The sequence below is a fragment of the Tasmannia lanceolata genome, unplaced genomic scaffold (assembly GCF_043159265.1).
Source record: "Tasmannia lanceolata isolate RefF3 unplaced genomic scaffold, GAP_Taslan_0.1 ptg000013l, whole genome shotgun sequence".
Taxonomy (NCBI): Eukaryota; Viridiplantae; Streptophyta; class Magnoliopsida; order Canellales; family Winteraceae; genus Tasmannia; species Tasmannia lanceolata.
The window spans coordinates 2,594,461-2,617,521 of NW_027518690.1; the positions used below are offsets into that span (position 1 = coordinate 2,594,461).

The 23,061-nt window shown below is 36.8% G+C and overlaps 2 protein-coding genes across 2 annotated transcripts; both read left to right on the forward strand.

The window, feature by feature from the left end:
* Positions 1–382: 382 nt before the first annotated feature.
* Positions 383–1,729, forward strand: LOC143889501 (uncharacterized). The gene is made up of 2 exons (XM_077393744.1): positions 383–616; positions 1,087–1,729. The coding sequence occupies exons 1-2, from the start codon at positions 470–472 to the stop codon at positions 1,501–1,503; spliced, it is 564 nt and encodes a 187-aa protein (XP_077249859.1). The 5' UTR covers positions 383–469; the 3' UTR covers positions 1,504–1,729.
* A 1,252-nt stretch (positions 1,730–2,981) lies between these two features.
* LOC143890688 (Ran-binding protein in the microtubule-organising centre protein) lies at positions 2,982–22,303 on the forward strand. The gene is made up of 12 exons (XM_077395370.1): positions 2,982–3,357; positions 3,507–3,608; positions 8,638–8,718; positions 9,891–10,000; positions 10,120–10,255; positions 10,527–10,625; positions 13,382–13,487; positions 13,580–14,046; positions 14,540–14,722; positions 14,838–15,035; positions 17,218–17,541; positions 21,960–22,303. The coding sequence occupies exons 1-12, from the start codon at positions 3,091–3,093 to the stop codon at positions 22,050–22,052; spliced, it is 2,166 nt and encodes a 721-aa protein (XP_077251485.1). The 5' UTR covers positions 2,982–3,090; the 3' UTR covers positions 22,053–22,303.
* Positions 22,304–23,061: the final 758 nt, after the last annotated feature.

Here is a 23,061-nt window from a genome sequence, read left to right on the forward strand (position 1 = left end):
AGAGCAGGGAAAGTATTCCTACTTTGGACTCAGTTAGGTAGCATGTCTTAGGTTAACGTTAGCTTAAAGTCGATAGTGAAAACTATGTGAAACCCCCAAAAATTCTAGGCCTTTGAATTGAAAGTTGAACAAGTGAAATGGCCATACCATCCATGTCTATCTCTCTCTTCTTTGATGGGTAATCTATGTAATTAATTTACATGACAAGTGGTATTTGATGATCTCCTATAACTTTGGCTTTACACCAAAGGGTCGGATGGAAGGCATTGTTTTGAATAAGCTGCAAGGCCACTATCATCCAAGTATTTGTTTCCCTTATTCAGCCTTTTCACTTGTATACATGTGTATGTAATAAGACATATTTGTATGTATATATAGCTAATGTCTGTATGCTATCATCACAAAACAAGCCCCACCAACTTTCTCTAGCCACCTTACCATCTTCTTCTCTGAAAAAGATTCATTACTTATGAGTTATTTTGTTCATGAAGAGCATAAATCCCCTTCCATCCCTTGCAGATTGCTGCCTTCAGCTTTCAGGGATGCTTTTGCTCAATGCCGGTCTTCTCCGAGTGCAGATGATGAGAGTCCGGCCAGCGACATCGATGATCAACAAGTAGGGCCTCTTTCCTAAAAAATTATTTGCATGTAATCCTATTATGCATATGATGTTAGTTGTGTATAATATTTATCTGCAAATTATGATTATAGTAGTTCTATATCTTAGTTAATGACTTCCAAAGCGGCCTTGAAGTCCAATCTGCCAATAAGCTTATTTGCAAAGAGAAATTATATGATGCCGTCAAAATAAAGGGCGGAGAGAGACAAACCCTCTTCCCCTTGATTTTTAATCCAAGGGAAAGCACCGTTTTTTATTTTTCCTTGGTTTAAAAACCAAGGCAGGTTTTGTCTCCTTCCGCCCTTTACATTTTGATGGTCGGGCATCATATAATTTCTCATTTGCAAATAAGGACCAATTTTAGCGGTACCCAAGGAGGCCTGTAGTAGTCTTTCTTGTTTCTGCCTTGTTATATAATCTAATTTTTTGAAATTTTTACTTTTTGGCGTTTTATATATTTTTTTCAGGTGATTGTTTTGGCAATTCGACGTCGAGCGATCAAAGCGAAGCTTAAGCGTAAGGATCAGTTGATGGCAGAAAACCTCTGGGTTTGGTCTCCATCAAAAAGAGAAATGTTTATTGCTCCAAAGGGACTGCAATATGATGACGAGGAAGAGGAAGAGGAAGAGGAAGAGGAAGAGGAAGAAGATGAGGAAGAAGCCTTTTTCTCTGTAAGGAGTTGGCTTTCATGTTTGTCAAGCACGAGTGGAGTCGATTACGATTACGAGCATGCTCCGAGGCGCTCTGTGATTGAAGAGTTCTGTCATTGTGAGGGTTGGCCCTTTGGTCTATACCGGAAAGCCATGATGCTTCCACCATTACCATGCTCTCCATCCGAGTCTTGGTTGTGGTGCAGAAGGAATTCGATTGTTAAGATGTCTTAATATTGAGTTTTCTTTTCTTTTTTTCTTTTACTCCGTTTTACAAGGAATAAGGAACTTTCAACAGGCATAAATAGGTTGAAATAATAGTATGATGTTGATCTACATGGGTCATTAAGATCTTCTTGGAGGGTTAAAAAAATAATATTAAGAATGTATAGGGAATTTTCTGAATGAAGAGTGCAGGACATGTAGAATTCTAATGAAATTATTACGTGGTTTTGCTTCATCTTTTTAATTGAATGAAAAGCTGCAAAGTTCTGAACTTTATTTTGTTGAAATTTGAATATGGGTGATGGGTTTTGTTGGGTGGTTGTGAAGAAATGGGGACAAGTCATGGGTTCCAGGGGAATGAAATCATGGTTCCTACTTAATTTCCAATTAGATCTTATGTGGTCTCTTAGAGAATCATGACATAAAATCAAATATAAAAGAAAGGTAGGTGCAATGATGCCTTGTTCTGGTAATTACATTACTTTATCAAACCTTTCTATGAGTGGTTGTAATTAGAGTTGTAAAATGAAGAGATCAATGCCATCATTAGACCAAAGGATTCTAGATATCATCTTCTTAAGACTTGGTTCAGTTGCATTCGGTAGGTCCGAAAGCCCACCAAATGATGTGGCCAAAACAGAAGGAAAAAAGTAAAAATAAAGTTGTTGGAGAGAGAGAGAGAGAGAGAGAGAGAGAGAGAGAGAGAGAGAGAGAGAGAGACGTCAGGGTCACTTGAGTCTAACCTGTTATCAGTGGCCTTATCATGATCAGATAATCCTAGCCCTTCGATCAAGGTTGATAAGTGAATACGTCAATTGATCTAATTGGCCACCATGAGTCCAAGCTATTGTCATTGGCCTTATCATGATCAGATGATCCTATCCCTTGGATCAAGGGTGATAAGTGAATGAATAGGTCCATTGATCTAATGGGTCACGATGAGTCCAACCTATTGTCATTGGCCTTATCATCATGATCACATGATCCTAGCCCTTCGATCAAGGGTGATAACAATATTCTTTGTAGTCGTGGATTTTCTAAACGAGATCTCCCCTTTTAGAAAAGCACCCATTATCTCTCCACACAAATGTTGATCAAATCAACACACTCACATGTACTTCATCTCTGTCCATGTTCGTTGGGACAATTCTTGTACCCGAAAAAGAAGCCTTAGTACAAAAACATGTAGACATGGTGTAGGTCAAAAGCATTTAAAAAGGGCCAAATAATATATTCGCCCACTCTTTTTACTCGGGACAGCCCTCTCTACTGCAAATGGGTAGTCATAAATACACTAGAAAAGGCTGCCCCAAGTAAAAAAAGAGAGGAGACGAATATGTCAATTCCCTAAAAGGGAGGGCCTTTTTAGAAATAGACACCCCCCCTCCCCCCAATTCAAGGGGATTTGCCATGGTACGTACCACATCACACGTTTCACATATTGCCGCCTTCGGTGTATATAATACCGAAATCTCAGAAGGGGATTTTTATTTCTCCTCTTCTCTCATTTTTCCGCCTCTCTTTTTCCCCCTTCGATATCTCCCGTAAACAGTAATCGAGTAAAAAAAAATCCCATTTTTCTTTTTCCTGTGAGAAATGGAATCCATGCCTGTGAATTGGGAAGCACTTGATTCTCTGGTAATAGAATTCGTCAAGTCAGAAAATCTTGTGGAGGAATTTCAAAATTCGCCCCCCTCTCCTCCTCCTTCTCCATCTTCCTCCTCTTACCGCTCGCGTCTTCTCATCCGTCAGATCCGAAAATCTCTTGAGATCGGAGACGTTGATTTCGCCATCAATCTCCTTCGTATCCACGCCCCCTCCGTCCTCGAAGATCACCGCCTCCTCTTCCGATTGCAAAAACAGGCAATTCATTTTCCACTGTTTGGTTTGCAGGAATTTTCTGGAAATGTTTGGAAAAATTTTCCTTCCCTCATGAAATGTTTTTCTTCCAATCCAAACAGGGCCTTGTCTTAATTTTCTTTAGTTGGATTTTACCTTTTTTTTTTTTGCAGAAATTCATTGAGCTTTTAAGGAAAGGGACGAGCAGAGATCGAGATTGCGCGATCGAATGTTTGAGGACTGCTCTTGCCCCCTGTGCTCTCAACGCCTATCCGGTATTTTCGACGTTTTTCTATCTGTATGTAGGTTTTATGGGGTTTCTGTTGAATTTAATTATTTAGGGAATGTTAAAAGGATATGGAGATTTCGTAATTTGATGGAGAATAGTTTGTTGACAAAATAAGGCATTGGTACTGGTTACTGTATTCTTATTGTGGCTTTGGAAGTGAATTTATGTAATTTGAATAATGTAGGACACTTTAGATGGTTTGGGCATATCCAACATAGGCCTTTGGATGCTCCAGTGAGAAGAAGTGACTCATGCCAAGTTGATGGAGTAAAAAGAGGTAGGGACAGACCGAAGACAACTTGTGTAGGAATGCTGAGGAAAGACTTGATGGCTAGGAACATAACAGAGAATATGACCTTGGATAGGATAGAATGGAAGAAAATGATCCATGTAGACAAACCCAACTAGTGTCAGGATTAGACTTAGTCAATTTGAGCTGAGTAGATCCTTTCACCTTCTTCATGACAATTTTCTAAAGGATTCATTAGCCGACCCCAACTAGTTTGGGACAAAGGCTTAGTTGAGTTGAGTTGAGTATAATTTAGGACACTTTGAATTTATTACGGACATATGTGTCGTGTCGGATGCGCGTGTCCACATGCGTTGGCACTCCTTTCGGCACATTTAAATGTACTACTAGAAACGTCGGACTTAAATTGAGTGCGTGGGCACATTTTTGTACCTTTTCAAGTGTGACCTTCTATTTTATTACCAAATATTGTCTTTACATCTTTTATTATTAACTCTTCTTTTAGCTCTTCTTTATCTAATATTTGATGTTATATCCACTCCCCTAAACCTAAAACCCTAAACAAACTCTTATTCCAATATTATCTTCATTATATCCTATCGGTCCGTCTTTTTTCGCTGCATATTGGAGACTGAAGAGGACTATATTAAATTGATGAATGCGCTGTTATTTGATTATCTCATGTTTGTTTTAAATTATAGTTGATTAATTCTAAGATTTATTAGTTTATTAAATGAATATCGTATTTATATTGTTACACATTTCGATAGTAACCTATAATTTTACATGTATGTATGTGTATGGACGTGTCACAATTTCTTGATTTTTAGGGTTGTCATGTCAGACACCTCGTATCCATGTCGAAACTCAACAAACGAATCCATTTCCACAAATCAGGATTATATATACTTTCTTTTTTAGCCGTGTCCCGTTTCTAAATTTTTAGGATCTGCTGTGTCTGACACCCTATGTCCATGTCGACCCGCGACGCTCGTATCCGTGTCCAATAATCATTCTAATTTTTTTATTGTACTGTTTTAATGATATTTTTTTTTTGAAAATGTGTTTTAATGATATATTGTATTTGATTAGGATAATTTTGAGAAGCATATATTATGTCATAAGACCTATATTGTCTGAAGTTATGGATTCCGGCAATAATTTATGCAAAGGTGGTTGTCGACATGCTATGTCAGTCCAAGTGAGCTAAGCTGCCGAAGTAATTAAGTTTCTCTAGGCTGGACTTTTTCAATGCGAGCATAAAAATACTAAAGTGTTTAAAATAGTTACCTTGATGAAAATTTTCCACGCTGCTCTCGGTAGAAGTTTTATTCGTGGTGCTTCACATTGGACCTCTAACTTAACAATTAGAGTAATATTGCCCCCAGAGAGGATAGTGAAAATTTCGCCCTTCTTTTCTTAAGTAAAATATAAATCATAAAGGGTGGGAAACATATAACTAGAGTGCGCAAAAGAACTTTAGAAACTTTAGATGATGTAAATGAAGCCCTTATGTTAGATTTGGTCTCAAGGTTTCCTCATTAGAAAGATATGCAGCAACCTCATTTAATTCCATGTAGACATTGAATAGCAGTCAATTATAGGTTTTTCAATATGTCTAGCTGTCTATTAATCTCACGGAAATCTGTTAACAGAGGAAGCACATATTATTATTTTTCATTTGAATATTAGATATCACATATTGTAACATTAACAGATTTTCCTTCTGTTATAACTTATAAGAGTCTACGTTACATTGATTCTTCTGAGTGGGCGAAGAATCCGTGTCGGACACGTCTCAGATTCCAATACTTTTGGATGCATATAGACACTTCTCGGTCTCTTTTAATTGTTTTTTTTTCTTGAATATTGCTACGACAACCTTAAAATTACTGCTTGTTTTAAGTTTTATCCATCCTAAATAGTAAAATTTTAAATTTTCTATAAGAAAATAGTGACTTAATACCTATATGGAACCATGGTTTAAATTTCGACCGAAATCCGAAATTTCGGATTTCGGTGAGGAACAAAACGAAATGGTACCGAAACCGAAATTCCCGAAATATACCAAATTTCGTTCGAAATTTCGTTGAAACTTATAATAAAATAATACTTTTTTATTGCATTAAAGAATTTCAAACGAAATTACCGAAATTTCGGTTTCGGACAAGTCCAAAATTTTAGCCAAAACTGAAATTTAAAACCATGTATGGAACAACCTTGAAAATAGTGACTTAATACAACCTCGATCACAATTCTTAATTAATATTCTGAAATAACCTCCCCATTATGAGTTGGTAATCTCCTAGATTGAAATTTTTTTGGTATTGAGGTAGTCTCTACTCTCTACTTAAAATTTATAGATTCCCTATCCTTAGATATCTTGTTGGCGCTTATGTGAAATAAATACAATAAAGATCTGCTTGGGTCTAATGCCATCTGGACTGCATCACAAAAATAGAGGATCTTAATCGCACATGTTATTCAATACTGGGTTGCAGTTAGGTTTTTGGGTTGCATAGGAGTAATTGCTTCACTGTAATATTCATGATTGTTGGAACTTGGAAGTTGGAAGGCCATACTTATGAAAATGCTAATATCAGGGTGATGTTAAGAGTAAAGGCATGGCATGTGTAATTAGGCTTTGATTGATTCCATAATAGTTCACTTGAAGAGTTGCCATTCACGGGATATGTAGAATGAGTTTGATGATTTTAGGAGAAGCATTCTATTTGATATTCTTTATTTTTTCTTATTACTAGGTAAGGGTTGAAATCCCTTGTTGTTTGTTCTTTTATTGAAGTCTACATGCCTTTTTTTTTGAGTAGTGAAGTCTATTATATGCCTATGATTGCCATTTTTTCCCTTTTACTCCTGTCTTTTTTCTTTAGAAGTGTCCTTAGATGGTGATTGCTTCAATCATTGAAAAGATCCTTGGCCATCTTTCCTAGTTGTCTCTTTTCCATCTGTGTCAAATTTGTAGGAGGTGAACTTTAGCCTTTACCCTACTCGGTACCGGGTTGTGTCAACCCGGTTTTGAACCTGCCAAGTTTTTGACAAGCATCAAATTTGTAAAACTCATGGAGTCAAGGATTGATTCAGTACATACCACATTTCACATGTAATTCATATAAATATTTATACATAATACTACATTATTAAAACTAAGTGACATGCGTTGTCGTGTATGTCGCATGTCGCTCATGCCTAATAATTCAGTACATACCACATTTCACATGTAATTCATATAAGTATTAATGCATAATACTTACACCACATTTCACATGCAATTCATATAAAAATAATTATCTAACACATACTAGTATATTTTATCGTTAATACAGCTACGATTTTGGTTTCAGTATGTATTTTGTTTTCGATATGAATTGCGGTGGGGATGGAAACAAAAACATTTAGGTCGTTTCGTGTCAGTTTTGGTGGAAATTTAAAACCATGCCTTTTCATGATTGACTCAAGTCATGTTAGTCCATGTTGTTCAAGTCCAAGCTTTAGTCATGAAGTTCCAAAAAATTCATAAGGTTTACGAATCAAAACATATGTTTGGAGGAAGAGGAGAGACGAGATAGAGTCACAAGCTCACACTCCCTTATCTGAGTCTTTGATTCCAAGTACTATTGTTCTTCATCCTATTGTTTTTTATGATTCTAATATTTTTTATTTACACATTGCTTTATTTTTTTTAATAAAGAATTGACCTATTGCTTTATGTAAAGAAATAGATCCTGTAAGCTCATGCCATTAATCAGTTTGTTTCCTGTAAGTTCTTTCCTCTTATAAATCCTTTGTTGATGCGCTCTCCTCCCATAGTCCCCAAGATGATGTAAGATGCTCTATCTCAACCCCACTGGAAGAATATACTTAGTGCCATTAAAGGTAGGCCCAGTGCACACAGCCTTACCCCTGCTTTGCAGAGAGGCTGTTTCTGCGACTCGAACCCGTGATCACCAGGTCACAATGGAGCAACCTTACCGTTGCGCTAAGGCTCGTCCTCCATGACTTGGTGGATTTGTTTTTTCCCTTTGATCTCTTTCTCTTCTCCTTTTCTTCTTTCTACTTTATTACAACAAAGGCAACTCTCTTACAAACTTATCTTTATAAGGTATTGACCAGCTAGTAAGGTGTGGTTATATTTTATGGAAATATTAAAAAGCTAGACTAGCTTACAATTGGGGCAGTAAGTGGGTGGGTGAACTTGCCTTACTGTAAATGAGTAGATCTAATACAAGTTTTCATATACTTTTCTTGAACATAGCTACTTCTTATGTTTAATTCGGCCGATTCAATCGTTGACCAGACAGACTTGACTGGGAATGCCTTCTGCTGAGTTTAGCTCGAGATCGATTTTTCAAGCGTTGGTAAACCCCAAGTTACCTATTCAATTGAAAAGACGGAAAAGATAGCCATGGCAGGCAAACAAAGCGGTGTATTTATTGTTGATTGTATATTGCAATATAGTTCTTGATGATTTGGGCACAGCTTTGTCTGTTGTAATTTCTTCCTACATGAAGTACTTCCATTTCCTGATCTTGTTAATTCCTCCTAATAAATCAGTGAAATATTCTTAAATTCATCCATCTTTGCATCATACACTTCCATAAAATTTATGAATTGAGCTAGCATGCTTGACAGGTAAAAATAATTTATTCTCTATATTAGTAATACTTTATCAAATCGTTTTTTTGGGCTTACAATGTCGGTTTGTTCCGATGTAAGTTTTTGACATCCTCTTTTCTTTGTTCTTAAGGAAGCATATGAGGAGTTTAAGCATGTTCTTCTCGCATTTATATTTGACAAAGAAGATGAGACCTCTCCTGTGGCAAATGAGGTAGGCTTTTCTTTTGTTTGGCTAGATATCACTTGATAATATTATAGATTTTCTTATATATTATAGGATATCCATTGTTTAAATTTTTATAATCATGTTACACAGATTCTTCTGGATGGATGAATTGCCTGTGTCGGATCCCAATACTTCGGGACCTGTTATTATAGGATATCCCAATCATGTTACACAAATAGTTGTGTGGATCCTAATAGATCTCTTTTATCTGTTTTTTTCTAAATACTACTAGCACAACTTTACAATTACAACATGTTTTGGATTCTGTCCATCTTAGTAGTAAGTTCTTATATGAATATGAAGCATTATACCTAGTCAAAATGTCAATTTATACACATTATTATATAAAAAAAAATTAAAATTTAAGAATTGACTAAAATATTTTGGTGAATCCATGAATATTTCATTTTGAGGTTTACCCAAACTGACACTCGATATTCGTGTCATATTCTGACACATACCCGTACTGGTACAACATAAGCTTCATGTTGGAAGATGAAGGATCAGATATGAATTTGTACCCTATTAGAGAGATTTGTTTCAAATAGCTGTGTGGATCAAGTTTCTTGGAAATTTACTAGTTATTTATTACTCAATCAACCATGGGCAAAGTATCAAATTTGATTCTAATTTTTTTTCTTTTATGAAAATATTACAAAGAAAGAAGGGAAAGTTTGGTATTTTGGTTAGAAGAAAAATGATGTGCATTTTAAAAATCTGAAAGGGGTAATGATATGCGTTTGGAAAATGATGTGCATTAGATAAGTTCAATTTTGGGTAACTTCCTTGACTGAAGAAAAGGGAAACAAATCCCTATATAAAATAGTGACGCTGAAAATACAATTTGTGTGGCTTGGATGCCTCACACGATACATGGAATCAAGTTGCCAAGTGACGTTCAAAAAGCTCAAGAACTCACACTTAATAATGGCTTGAACCTAAGTTGAGAGAAGACTGGCCAAGTCGATTTGCTACTGGTTTGTAATTTTTATCAGCTTCTTAAATATATAACTGATCCTTGTTTTTATTTTAGCTGTTGTTTTGAAAAAAATTGAATTCATTGCTTTTGTTGTCACAAGTTTATGTTGTCATGACTTAAATATTCCCTACAAGTTGCCTTAGATATAAGACCTGCTGAGTTGACTATTGGATTTCAGTGGTCTGAAAGGCGGAGGTTTGATATTGCGGGGTTACTGTGTTCTGTTCTAAGGGCTCACCTACAAGCATACGACCCAGTATTTTCAATGACCTTGAGGTACTTGATAAGGTATTGATCAGCTTTTTGGTTGCTTCCTTTTTCAAATAATGTCTGGTCTACTTGTATATGCACACTTCTGTCAAGATTCCACCTGGTGAACTATTGCTGTTTCTTTCAATATTGTCCAGCATACACAAAGTATTTTGCTTTCGTCAAGGCATTACATCCCCCATTTCAGATCTTACTGAGAGGTTACTTCTTGAGGAACGTGATCATCCTGCAACTCCCCAGGAGAGTCTCTACGAGGCACCTCCATTTGATGAGGTAGGATATCAAGTGATTATGTTTATCTGTTGAGGAATGATAGAATGAAGGGTGCCCTTGCAAAAACCAGCTTCAAGGGCGCCCTTATTGGTCAATTTCAGCAAAAGTGGCTTCAGCAAAAGTGAAAGCCACTTTTGCTGAAATTGACCAATGAGGGTGCCCTTGAAGCTGGTTTTGCCAAGGGCGCCCTTCATTCTATCATTGCTCTTATCTGTTTGTACGATGTTGTCGTAGAAGTATTTCATCCCCTACATTTTGATTTCAAATTCAGGTTGATATACAAGCCCTTGCACATGCTGTGGAGCTAACTAGGCAAGGTGCAGTCGATAGCTTGAGATTTTCTAAAGGAGATCTTTTTCAGGCATTTCAGGTTCCTTTTCAAATTCTTACCACTGCAATCTTTAGTTCGAGTTCTTGTTGGAGACATTTTGCGAATTTTGGCCTTGATTTATCCACGGTGTGAAGTTCAAGATAAACCAGTGTGTTACAGTTTCCTTATAATGTCATAATGATTCATTAGTGTGTTGCAAATTCTATCAATAATAATGAACTTGCCAACAAATTATGACACATGGTTGCAAGTGTCTTTGAATTTGCGATACACATTTGTGTAATGTGTGCACAAAGGGTTATTCTGTTAATGTTAGTCCATTTTTCTTGCCAGCTTATTTAGTGCTTACAATTTGAGTACCTGTTATCTCAAGTCTCATTTACAAAAAGTCAAATGAGGGTGGTGTGGTTGTGAAGTTCATACCCCCTTTTTGTTACCCCTAGTTTGTGTTCTTACATATTATATGGGGGATTTGCTAGCATCCATCGCAGAAGGCATTTCACGGATGGTCTGTTGCATCTGACAGCAGCCACAGAGGCTCACTTTTCAGCAGATTTTGTCTTCATTCACGAGGTGGCTGCTGTCAGATGCAACAGACCATCCACGAAATCCTTTCTACGGTGGACGCTAGCAAATCTCATTATATAATGCTTAGGTGTTGACTTCTGTGTGCGTGCGTGTACGTGTGTGTGTGTGTGTGTGTGTGTGTGTGAGAGAGAGAGAGAGAGAGAGAGAGAGAGAGAGAGAGAGAGAGAGAGCAGTCCCTCTTACTGATATGAATATCTATGTGTGTGTGTGTGCAGAGATAGGGTTATACTCAGTATACCCTCAGCCTAATATAACTCATCTAACATTCCCCCTCAAGTTGGAGTGTATATGTCGTAGTGTCATACATTCCCAGCCTGTTACAAATATCAGCATGCTTCTAAGTTTCCACCCTCCCTCATTTGCTATTTGGAAAAGGAAATGAGTGTCTCTGAATGTCTTCTTCTTACAGCAACTTGTTTTTTCTTATTTTCGACATGTTATAATTTAATTGGAAAATGATTTTTCTTTTGCGCGGGGGGGGGGGGGGGGGGGGGCTGATCCTTCTAGAGGAAGGAGCGGCTTCTGTCATCTTCTCGATCATAGCCGAGGATATCATGGGTGATCCTTCTAGAGGAAGGAGCGGCTTTTGTCATCTTCTCGATCATAGCTGAGGTGATATCCCTCCTTTAAGTATGTTGTTGCTCTCCACTATGTAGAACAGTTTGCGTGCTCTTGCTGTGGAAGGACGCCAGACCATCTATAAAATTCAGCTTCACCCACCTGCCATCCCCATCCTCGGTAGTGCGGCTAGCCTGGATAAACAGAAAGAGAGGCACCTGCTTTTGCGACCTTAAAAAATAATATCTATTATAAAATGAATTTTGGGGGTTTTGGGTAGTGGGGGTGGGGGGTTGATCCTTCCAGAGTAAGGAGCGGCTTTTGTCATCTTCTCGATCATAGCCGAGGTGATATCCCTCCTGTAAGTATGTTGTTGCTCTCCACTATGTAGAACAGCTCGCGTGCTCTTGCTGCGGCAGGACGCCAGACCATCTATAAAATTCAGCTTCACCCACCTGTCATCCCCATCCTCGGTAGCGCAGCAAGCCTGGATAAAGAGAAAGAGAGGCACCTGCTTTTGTGACCTTAAAAAATAATATCTAAGATAAATACTGACCTGCTTTGACCTGATGTAAGATGGGTGGAAATTATGAAAAAGGGGGTCGAAATATCATTTCCCTATGCAAAAAAACCTTTTTCCTAAACCCTAAAATCTTATTTAGAGTACAGCCTTTTCTAGCAACATTAGACTTTCCGTATTCTTTTAGTCTCAACTCTTGATGTTCACGTTTTTCCATGTATGCCTACCTCAATCTCTTCCTTTTTTAATGATTATTCTCTTATTTGTATCATTTAATTGATTGGAAATAAAAAGTAAAAAGAGATTTCTGTTTTTGTTGAAAGAAAAGCGATGGGGAGAATAACTATCCCCGTGTCTCAAATTACAAATATATATTATAATACTATAAAGAATGAAAGGTGTAGCCTTATCTTGCATGTAAATATTTTTTTTTTCTTCGAATAAAAAAAGAAAAAAATAATCACAATCTAGTGTTAGAAATCAATTAAAAATTTGCCATACATCTCCTGAAACAGAAATAATTCTCCCTGTCTAAATTGACATACTCCTGGTGTTCGCTCACTACATCAGATATACAGTATTCAACTGAGCCAAAGTTGCTGTAAAATAGCAAAAATGCCCTTTCCTCATCTATTTAGCTTAGAGCTTAAATCAAATGTCCTTTGCACTCTGTCCACATTGTACTCTTCTCTGGATCATTTAGCCTAGATCTTAAATCAAATGCCCTTTGCACTCTGCCCACAGTTTTCTCTGGATCATTTAGCCTAGAGCTTAAATCAAATGCCCTTTGTACAATGCCCACATTTTAAACTTCTCGGGATCAATATTTATCATCCGCCCTTTTTCCACGTGTTTTCGATCCTGTGCATCATATTTTTTTCTTGCTAATCTAACCATTAAGAAGAGAAATTTAACCATGGGCCGCTTGTGGTATTTTGTTTGTGATCCTGAGGTTTTACAATGAATTTCCTATTTGAAATTACCTTATGAATTGTGGTCTTGAGCTTCTGCAATGAATTTTGCTATGTGAAATTACCTTAGATTTTGCAATTAATTTCCTATTTGAAATTATCACAGTGAATAGGTTTGTTTACGCTTACCATTTCTCTCTCATATTCTTTTGTCACAGAATGAATTGTGCCGGATGAAACTGGATCTTGCAATGCTTGATGAACTTGTTCACGAATATTGTATATATAGGGGAATTGTGGATGGTGCCCTTGTGTCACCATCAGGTGCATATTTATCATAATTATCTTTTTTGTCATCCTAATGCAATTTGTTGTTATTATTATTATTATTAATGCTTTTGTTCTGATTGCTCCAGCATCAGATGTGCATACCCCTAGCAGGTCTTCAAAAATAGGACAGCCAGATCTGGGATATAGTTCTTCTAGAGATTGCTCATGTCTCAACGTGAGTTGTGGAACCGGTAGACACTCAGATGGTGAGACATCTGTTAATAATGTTGACACAGACGGCCCTCGAGAAGTAAACACAGATAGTACAAACATACAAGGTACTGATGTTGAACTGAGATTATCATACGAGGTGACGAGCAACCGTGAAGATTGTAGTACCAGTGAAATACATGAGCCCAAAAATTGTTGTAGAAGGTTGCAGAGGAGCAGAAGTCATGCAAGTGGGCAAAGGAATAGACGCAAGAGATGGAAGGGGAGAGTTGAGACTGAGAGGCTACAAGTAGACCGTGATGTTTCCTTTATTGAAAGAAACAAAAGTCTACTTTTTCCTCTGTCTATGGATACCAGTGACACCTCATTGGAGGAGGAGCAGGTATCAAGGGTCTTGACTCTGCTAAATTTAGTGGCCGTTTCGATAACATCATTTTAAAATCTTGGATTGAAGAAATCTTGATTATTCAATCTAGGATTTTAAAATAGGCTGTTTGGATAACATACCATACTTTCCATGGTTTTGAAAAAGAGAGAGAGAGAGAGAGAGAGAGAGAGAGAGAGAGAGAGAGAGAGAGAGAGAGAGAGAGAGAGAGAGAGAGAGGTTTTTCCAATCGATAGGTTTTTCGAATCCCTGATTTAGAAATCTTGGGTTGATTTAGAGATCTCGGGTTCCGAGAGAGATTTTCAAACCCTGGTTTTCTTATGGTTTGTGGATTATAAAATCCAAGATTTTAGCTATCCAAACACAAATTTCAAGATAAAATCTGGATCTTATAATCCTAGATTCTAAAATCTGCATATCCAAATGGCCCCTTAGTTTTACTCTTTGTGATTCTATATCGAAATAATATTAAATATTTTCTGTTTTTCAGGTCTCCATAAAACGTTCCGCTTTAGAAAATGTTGATAGTGGGGAGGATCATAAGTTTGAGATTGTTCTAGAAATGAGGGAATTAGCTCGTAATGGAATGGCTGCGGAGGTTGTGGAGGAATTAAATGCTATAGATCCTAACTTTTTTGTGCAAAACCCTTTTCTTCTATTCCAACTTAAACAGGTAATGATTGCTGCAATTTTCATGATTTCATAAGCTCTCTAAAGAAATAGTTCTGACTGGTAGAATACCAATTGGTTAATTTTTTGTCACATTCTAACAATTGTATTGTTGTCAGGTTGAGTTTCTTAAACTAGTCAACTGTGGGGATCATGCTAGAGCTCTAAGAGTGGCGTGCTCCTATTTAGGTCCTCTGGCAGCGAGCCATCCAACTCTACTGAAGCCTTTGAAAGAGACTTTGTTGGCCTTGCTTAGGCCTAATGGGGATGCAATTGCAAAAGACGTACCCTTATCTGTTCTTGCAACTTCACTCCAGGTATGCTCTCGCTGGAAGCTGTTAAAATACTATGAATAATTGTACAGTTATTGTACTTTTTTCTGCTTTCTCTTTTTAATATGTACTGATTTTTCCCCCCAAGAAACTAAGCCAAATTCATGTTTCTTTTTTAATGGTTAAGCTGAGTTCATCTCTTCAAGTATTGCAGTTTCTTGACTCTGAAAAAACATTCATTAACATATTTTAGAAACACAAGCCTCGGATTTCCAACGTGAAAATGATTGTACTGTCAATTTTTCATGTGTCCAACGTGACAACTCCCACCCTCAATCATTGGGTTTTCTGTATTAGCTACTTTTATTCCAAATCAGTAAGAAAATCACCAGAAACATGCAGGAGTTTCGTATATTAGCTTTCGTATACAATCCCAATGGCTATAATGGCATTCACGTAATTTGTTTGAAAATAAATGCTTTTTTAACGAATTCTGGACGAAACAGGACATTCCGCCTGTTTGGTCTGCAATGCCGTTTTTTGCCGAAATTCCGGCCGGAACAAAATATATACCCAATTTGTTCCGGTTTCCGGACCGGAACAGAATTATCAGTCTGTTCTGGCCAGAATGAAACAAAATTTATTTTCTTCAGCATTTGCACTTTGTCCTCATTTGGCAAAGCATCGCATTCTCCCTCTTTTGAACATACGAAACCGAAAGAAATAGGAAAATATGAACAGCCTGAAACGACTCCACGTCGCTTTGAAAAAATCACACTTTTACCGTTCAAAAGGTAGTATTGGGAGAAACGGGTAACGTAGGTCAGGATTGCATAACACATTCTTCCCTAGTTTTTTCTTTTTGGTTTTTGTTCTCAGCACGAAAAAAGGGCAAAATCACTCTGGAGAATGGTTGTTGGACACTACCTTTCTCTTCTTTTTTTCACTAAAATTAGAAGTAGGTGGTGATTATTTCATTTTTTTATTTTTCAAAAAAAAATTATTTCATTTTTTTTAGCTGAGATTACAAGTAGGTGGGGACTGTGAGGTTTGAAGTTCTTTGTTTATTTTCTATGCTTACCCTTTTTTATGATAGCGACCGAATGTATGTTTACTATTATAAAATGTATATGCAGATAAATATTATCTTTGCAGGGTACTTTCTATTTTCCACCTATGGGGAACACATGTTCGTTTACGCACCCAGTCAAGCACGATGCATATTTTTTAGGGTATTTACTTACATCGAAGAGGGACACTGTGACACCCACTGGTATGTCAAGATACACATGAGTGTGGAACCTTGAGATACGAGTTGGGGCGTGTCAGACACAATGATAATGGAGACAACAATGACGACTTCATATTTGTCATTAGATCTTTGAGGTTTTGAGAATTGATATGAGCGCGTCTTTTATTATTTTTAAGATTGTTATCCAAGTTTGTTAGCAAGCAATTCGTATTATGATATTGAGTAACTAATCACGGTAACTTCTATTAATTAACGAATTTGAATGAAAATGAATAATATTTTTTAATTTATTTATAAATCTAAATGAATCTTATGATTCATGATACAACTTACGATCCAATACAATTTGACCTCTATTACAATTTACGATTCGATTCCGATTTTTATAATATTGTCAATATGAGTAACTAATCAGTCTGCAAATAATTGGAACTCCTCCAATTGGTAACAGCAAATTATGTAAATATAAAATAGTACCAAAAAGTACTGCAATTGGTAACAGCAAAATATATTATTATAATACAGTGCCAAAAATAATGGTCGAGTAGGATAAATGAAATGCTGAATAACACAACTCCAATAGGTGATTAAGAAGAAAAACTAAATCGAATGGGTAAGATGACTGAATCACATCAGTTCCCCCATATGAGAGGAAATAAAATGCCTTCCAAGGTGTACTTTTTTATTTTTATTTTCTTTGCATTTGGATTTTCCTTTTTTCCCCTTTTCCAACCATTTAAAAGGGATTTTATAAAATGCATCGCAAAGAATTAAAACATTTATTTGCTGGGAATCAGGTCTGTATCATGGCAGTCACTACTTCTACTTAATGTTTGGGATTATACACAATATTCCGAGCTTTCCCCTTCTGGAAACGATTTTTTTTTTTTTTTTTTTTCAAAAAGTGATTGAATGCCATTTTTGCTATTATTTAAAAAGTATTCTGAAACTTTGGATTACATTGATCTCATGTAGGTGGCAATGGGTAGGAGGCTGGGCATCGAAGAACCACAGCTGATGAAGATAATGAAAGCAACCCTTCACACTCATAGTGAGTGGTTTCGGCTTCAAATGTGTAATGACCGATTTGAAGGACTTCTGAAGATTGATTATTTGAAAGAAATCGATGCTCCCTTACTTATCGATTCTACAACCAAGACAAATGTGGATACATGCACCCATAGTTCTTCTCAAGTTACCATATCCTCAAGCAGTAGAATGCCAGAAGATGGTAGCAGTCCAAGTCAAGTATCTTCTAGGGATGTTGTTTGCGAGGAAGCTGCAATACTTAAAGTTATGGTGAGTTTATGCTTATGCTTTGCTCAATGCAGATGATCTTTTATTCTTTCATAATATCTGTTTACATTTAGAAATTAATTTCTTGTCACTGTTAACATGTTAGTTAATAATTACTATCCCCTTGCATGCACATTCTCGCATGCACACATCACAGTCTAGAGTAGATGCCTGACTGCCTAGTTGGTAACGCAGTAACCAATGCAGTGTTTTAGCAGGTTACTGCATGCTATCTATAGGGTAGTGTACTGATAATTATATAGTATAATTAGAAAAAAATAGACGTCAGTGATTCTTTAAACTATGTTTGGATGGCCTGGCTTTCGAAGTTGACTTAGTGAGCATATGGAGCTGCTTTTTAGTCAGCTCAATGGGTTTGGATACCTTATAATGGAACTGGCTGATGATGACCCTGCATTGAAAATCCTTTCTTTCATAAAAAAAACTCTCGCCTGTTTATGCACATGACCAGCTGTTATGAGATAGTGACTGGTCAAAGATCCAACTTCAGTAAATTGACCATGATGAGCATTTATGTAAGTGATTAGTAAAGGGACAGGTTTGCTTATTTGCTTGGATGTGGTTTGGGATAGTTTACTAACAGGCAGTGTTTCAAAACACGGACAAAGCAAATCCTAGTTGACTCGGCATCGTGCAATCAAGTACTCGGTTCACACGGCTGAGTACTCTATTGATACAATCCTAACTCCGGAGAGTTAAAAGGAGTTTTGATATACTTTGAAGGGCACAATGTGGACTCTGATAAGAATGTGGCCAAGGTCAAAGGGAGTTGACTTGTAGACGACGGCGCAGTGGAGTTTTGAAACTATGCTAACAGGTATCTGGCCTTCCCCTGTGGGACAAGAGACATATAAAATGGCTTTGGGACCATATCATAGGAAAAGTGGAGAACCGATTATCTTGCTGGATGATGAACATTCTTTCTGTAGGAGGTAGGAGGCAAGATCACATTGATCAATTTTGTTCTTCCTAACCTTCCCATTTATTACTTTTCCATGTTCAAATTCCCTGCTGAGGCCATCCAACACATAGAGTAGCTTCAGCATTAACTTTGTATTAACAGTTTCAATTTGTAGGAGGAAATTCCATCTTTTTAAGTGGGAGGAGGTTTGTTGGCCAAAGAAAGTTGGAGTCTTGGGCATTCAGATTCTTAAAGCCATTAATGGATCATTATTGGGTGAGTATGTTGTGGAGATTCAATGAAGAAAGATCTCAGCTTTGGATGAAGGTAATTGAAGGGAAATATAGGGTTAGCTTTGGCGTGTAGAATTCATTGACAATTACAGGAAACATTGTATCACAGTTTTGAGAGTGATCCTGAAAATTATGTTTCCTTTTCTGAGGAGAATTCGATTTAGTGTATCTAAAAGGGCGAGTGCAGTTCTAGTTTGACCCTTGGTGCAATGAGGTGCTCTTAAAAGTTTTGTTCCCCGATCTTTTTGTTGCGATGAATAAGAGAGATCAATGTCAAAGATTCTTTCAATCACGTTAATGGTAGGGTGAATTGGAAGATCGATTTTCGTAGGAACTTCTTCGATTGGCAGATTGAACGAATTTTCTAGTTTATGGAAATTATTGACTCGACTTATATCAGACGTGGGGGTTAGGATAAGAGGATTCGGATTGTGCTGATAATGGGTTATGCTTATTCAATTCTTTCTACCATCTTCTTATGCATGTTGCACACTATTCTGGCTCAGGAGTTGGAGGACACCTGCTGCACCTAGCTTGTGTGCTTTGAGATGGACCGCTTATTTTAACAAAAATTTGATGGTTCATCATTTGCGTAGTCGTAATGTTATTAAAGTTGATCATTGCGGTTTTTTCATTGAGGCGGAGGAGACCATCGACCATTTGTTCATCAATTACATGATGACCAGAGATATTTGAAATTTTATTTTAAATCTCTTTGGTATTGTTTTGGTTTTCCCAAATAAATCCGTTGAGTTTTTTGAAGGATGAAACTTTGCCCCTTGGCCTTTGAGCTGCAGGACTTTGTAGAACTTGGCCCTCCTTTCATTGATCTAGGCGATATAAAAAGAAAGTAATAGGTGGATCTTCAAAGGTTTGACCAAAGGCTCATATTCAATTTGCTAGCAGGTATTATTAATGATTGTTCTCTGGGTGAGTGTTCTTCCAGGTTTTAGCGAAAATTTTGAATCTACTATGAGAGGATACTGGATCGAAGTTTGTACTAGTAAGATTATGCTCAGTCCTCCTTCCCCTAAGTACTCCCCCGCTCCTTGCTACTGGGCTGGTGAAGTTGAACTTTGATTGTTGTAGCATTGGGGTTCCTTCCTTGCCCTTCTGGAGTTGGGGGTTTTCTTAGAGAGGAGAAAGGTGTTACTAAATCCATCAGTGTAAAAGATGCTAGTGAGGAGGAAGTGCAAGTGTTGTTGAATGCGGTTTGTTTGGTGGATTTTAGGGACCTTGATAACCTTGTAGTGAAAGGTGACTCGCTTAAACACAGTAAGTCTTTTCCCGTGAAGATTCACACTTACGGTTGAAGAGATCCTGGACTGGATCGAGGGTTATCCCTTCCTAGAGACGAAGGCTCAATTTGGAGATTTTTTTATTATTTATTTTTTCATTTTCTCCCTTGTGGCTGTTTTATTTTTATTTTTCTGCTTTTCTTGTTTTTGTTTTTATTTTGACGATCTCGTTCCCCAGGCTATTACCTCTTTTCTATTAAATCATTGCCATTCCTAAATGATAATTTATGCACATGACCATGTTATCTCTACCTCTAACATGAATTTGTGGAGCTTTGCTCACCACATGACACTTGTTATCCAATGATCCTACTGGAACAGAATGTACTTGATACCCAATGACCCTAATATAACAGAAATACTTGTTTCAATGTGCTATTTATTTAGAGAGATGATATATGCACCTCCTTGCTTTGATAATGACACTCCATTCTTTGCAAATTTTGGAATTGTGATAACCTATGTTGCATGAGTAAAGGTACGAGTGTTGGAATCCGACACAGATCCTAAGTATTGGATTCGGCTAACCTTAGAAAAAAGGATTCATGTATTTGCCAATATATTTTAATCAATTCTAATTTTATTTCTTTTACATGATGATATGGTTGTAATCAAGGTTTTAAATTTCGGTTTCGGTACCGATTTCGGACCCCACCGAAATCCGAAATTTGGTAACAGTTAAAAAATATTATTTAATTAATTTCTAAATTTCGGACCGAAATTTTGTAATCATTATTTAAAAAAAAATATGTATATACATTTTCTCGAAATTTCGGCCGAAATTAACGAAAATTTGAAATTTCAGCCGAAATTTGGTATTTCGCGAAATTCCAAATTTCGGTTTCGGTCCCAATCAAAATCTGAAATTTCGGATTTCGGCAGAAATTTAAAACCATGGTTGTAATAGGTGATATATTAGGAATTTCGGCAAGTTAGGTAAATGTAATGTTTTATTTCCATATAAAAATTTAGGGAAATGATACCAACACTAACATGTTTTAATAAGAGGCGCTCAAGTCTCTTGTCCTTTAGTATTTTAAGGGATGTCAGAAGTGTATTACAGTTTTCAAAAAGCTCTTTCAAGCCCTTTAAATACTAAACGACAAGAGACTTGAGCGCCTCTTAAAATAAAAATATATGAAACTCAAAACTTTTGATAATTGTAAATTTGTTATTGTAGTAGTTAGAAAAAAATAGATAAAAGAGATCTAGAAATGCCATAGTGAATCCTAGAGTATTGGAATCTGATGTGTCTGACACGGGTACATTGCCTATTCATTAGAATCCATGTAACATAGGTGATAACTAATATCTAATGTGAAAGGTGCGAAATAAAACCTGGGGAATGTGGACATCATTTCCCTTTTATTTATTACGTTTACATGCATGTTTCTGTGTTCATGCATATGCATCATGTGTTCATTGACATATATCGAAGTGCACATATGTTCATAGATCCGTGGTTTGGTTTGGTTGTTGATTACATTAGTTCTTTAATTACAATAAGTATTACATCACACTCTCGACAAAATTCATGCACGCTCATGCATATCTGAGCATATCGCACACAAACTAGTCATCTTGTATGGACCTTGCGTGATCTTTTCTTGTAAGGGGTGCTCTATGTCGTCCATATATAATATTAGCTGATATGCTAATCTTATTTATATTAAGATTTGTAACGAAGCTGATTTTATTTTACTATGATTTACATGATACACAGTTATGTACTTTTCTTTCTGTTTATCTGTTTGACTTATATTGAGGAATGACAACTAACAATACTCTTGGGCTTATCTCATGCAACTTTCTCTCTCTCTGTTGCCTATCTTTGATACTTTGTGGGTTTCTATTTTAGTACTCGAGTATCCAACATCATGCTTTGTTTGTTTTTCCAATTCGGTGCAGGAATTCCTTGCTTTGCCGAGGGCTGATGCAATCCATCTCCTTACACAGTACAATGGCAATGCAGAAACTGTGATCCAACAAATATTCGCATAGGTTTGCATATATGACAATAGTTTAGCTTTTATTTGTTTATTTATTCCAACATTTTTTTATTCAATTGTGCCATAGTAATACCCTTTTCTGTAGATATGGCTGATCCAGCACAGTACAATATCTTACTGCCTCTCCTTACCCACCACCCAATTCCTTATTTGTATAATTCCAAAAAATTATTTACTGTTAAGATCAAGCTTAATAAAACTGTATAATTATATGACAATCAATGTCTCTTTTCTTGTGTCTCAGTATATGAATGATGGATGTTGTAATTTTGAGGTGGTCACACATAAATACATGGGGTTAGATCAAACCCATTTTCTTGCCCAAGTTTCCGTCCAATCAGTGTCACAGAGATGTTATTTTCTGGTCCTTAGTGGGGCCTGCCTAGGTAAGGGGTGCAACTCGGGTCGAGGTCGGGTTGAGTTTTCCCAATACTGTCCGAGTTCAAGTCAGGTTCGGGTTGGGTTGGGTAAGTAAAGCTGAATGTCGTACAACGTGGTGCTGCCACACGGCAACCGCTCTTTCCAACCCCTCTTTCCGCCGTTTACTTTGAATATGAATTCCCCAACTTCCTTATTTGCACTAATCAATTTCCGAAAAAAACTAATTAGATATCTATAAATAAGTGGTACAATTATCAAAACGTAGCGGTAGAGATATAGTCCCAGTAAAAAAGGAATTTCCGAGAATAAAGTAGCTGATATTAATCTCCACTTCTATACTGTCTTATCGAAAATCAAATAATAACCGGAACGGATATTCGTACTACTAGATTTCGGAAATTGTCTCAATCAGAGGTATTTTTATATTGAGTTTAATAGACTGCTAAACTTTTGGTAAAAATAAAGTTTCGATTTTAATACAGAGCCCTCTCCGTCCGGTATTTTACTGTTCCCATATTCAATAGAACTCTTCTTCCTTTACCTTATAAATTTCCTTACTTAATCTTTCTCTAAAATCTCTCCCATCCTATTTTTGTTAATAGAATTCTACTCAAGTATAA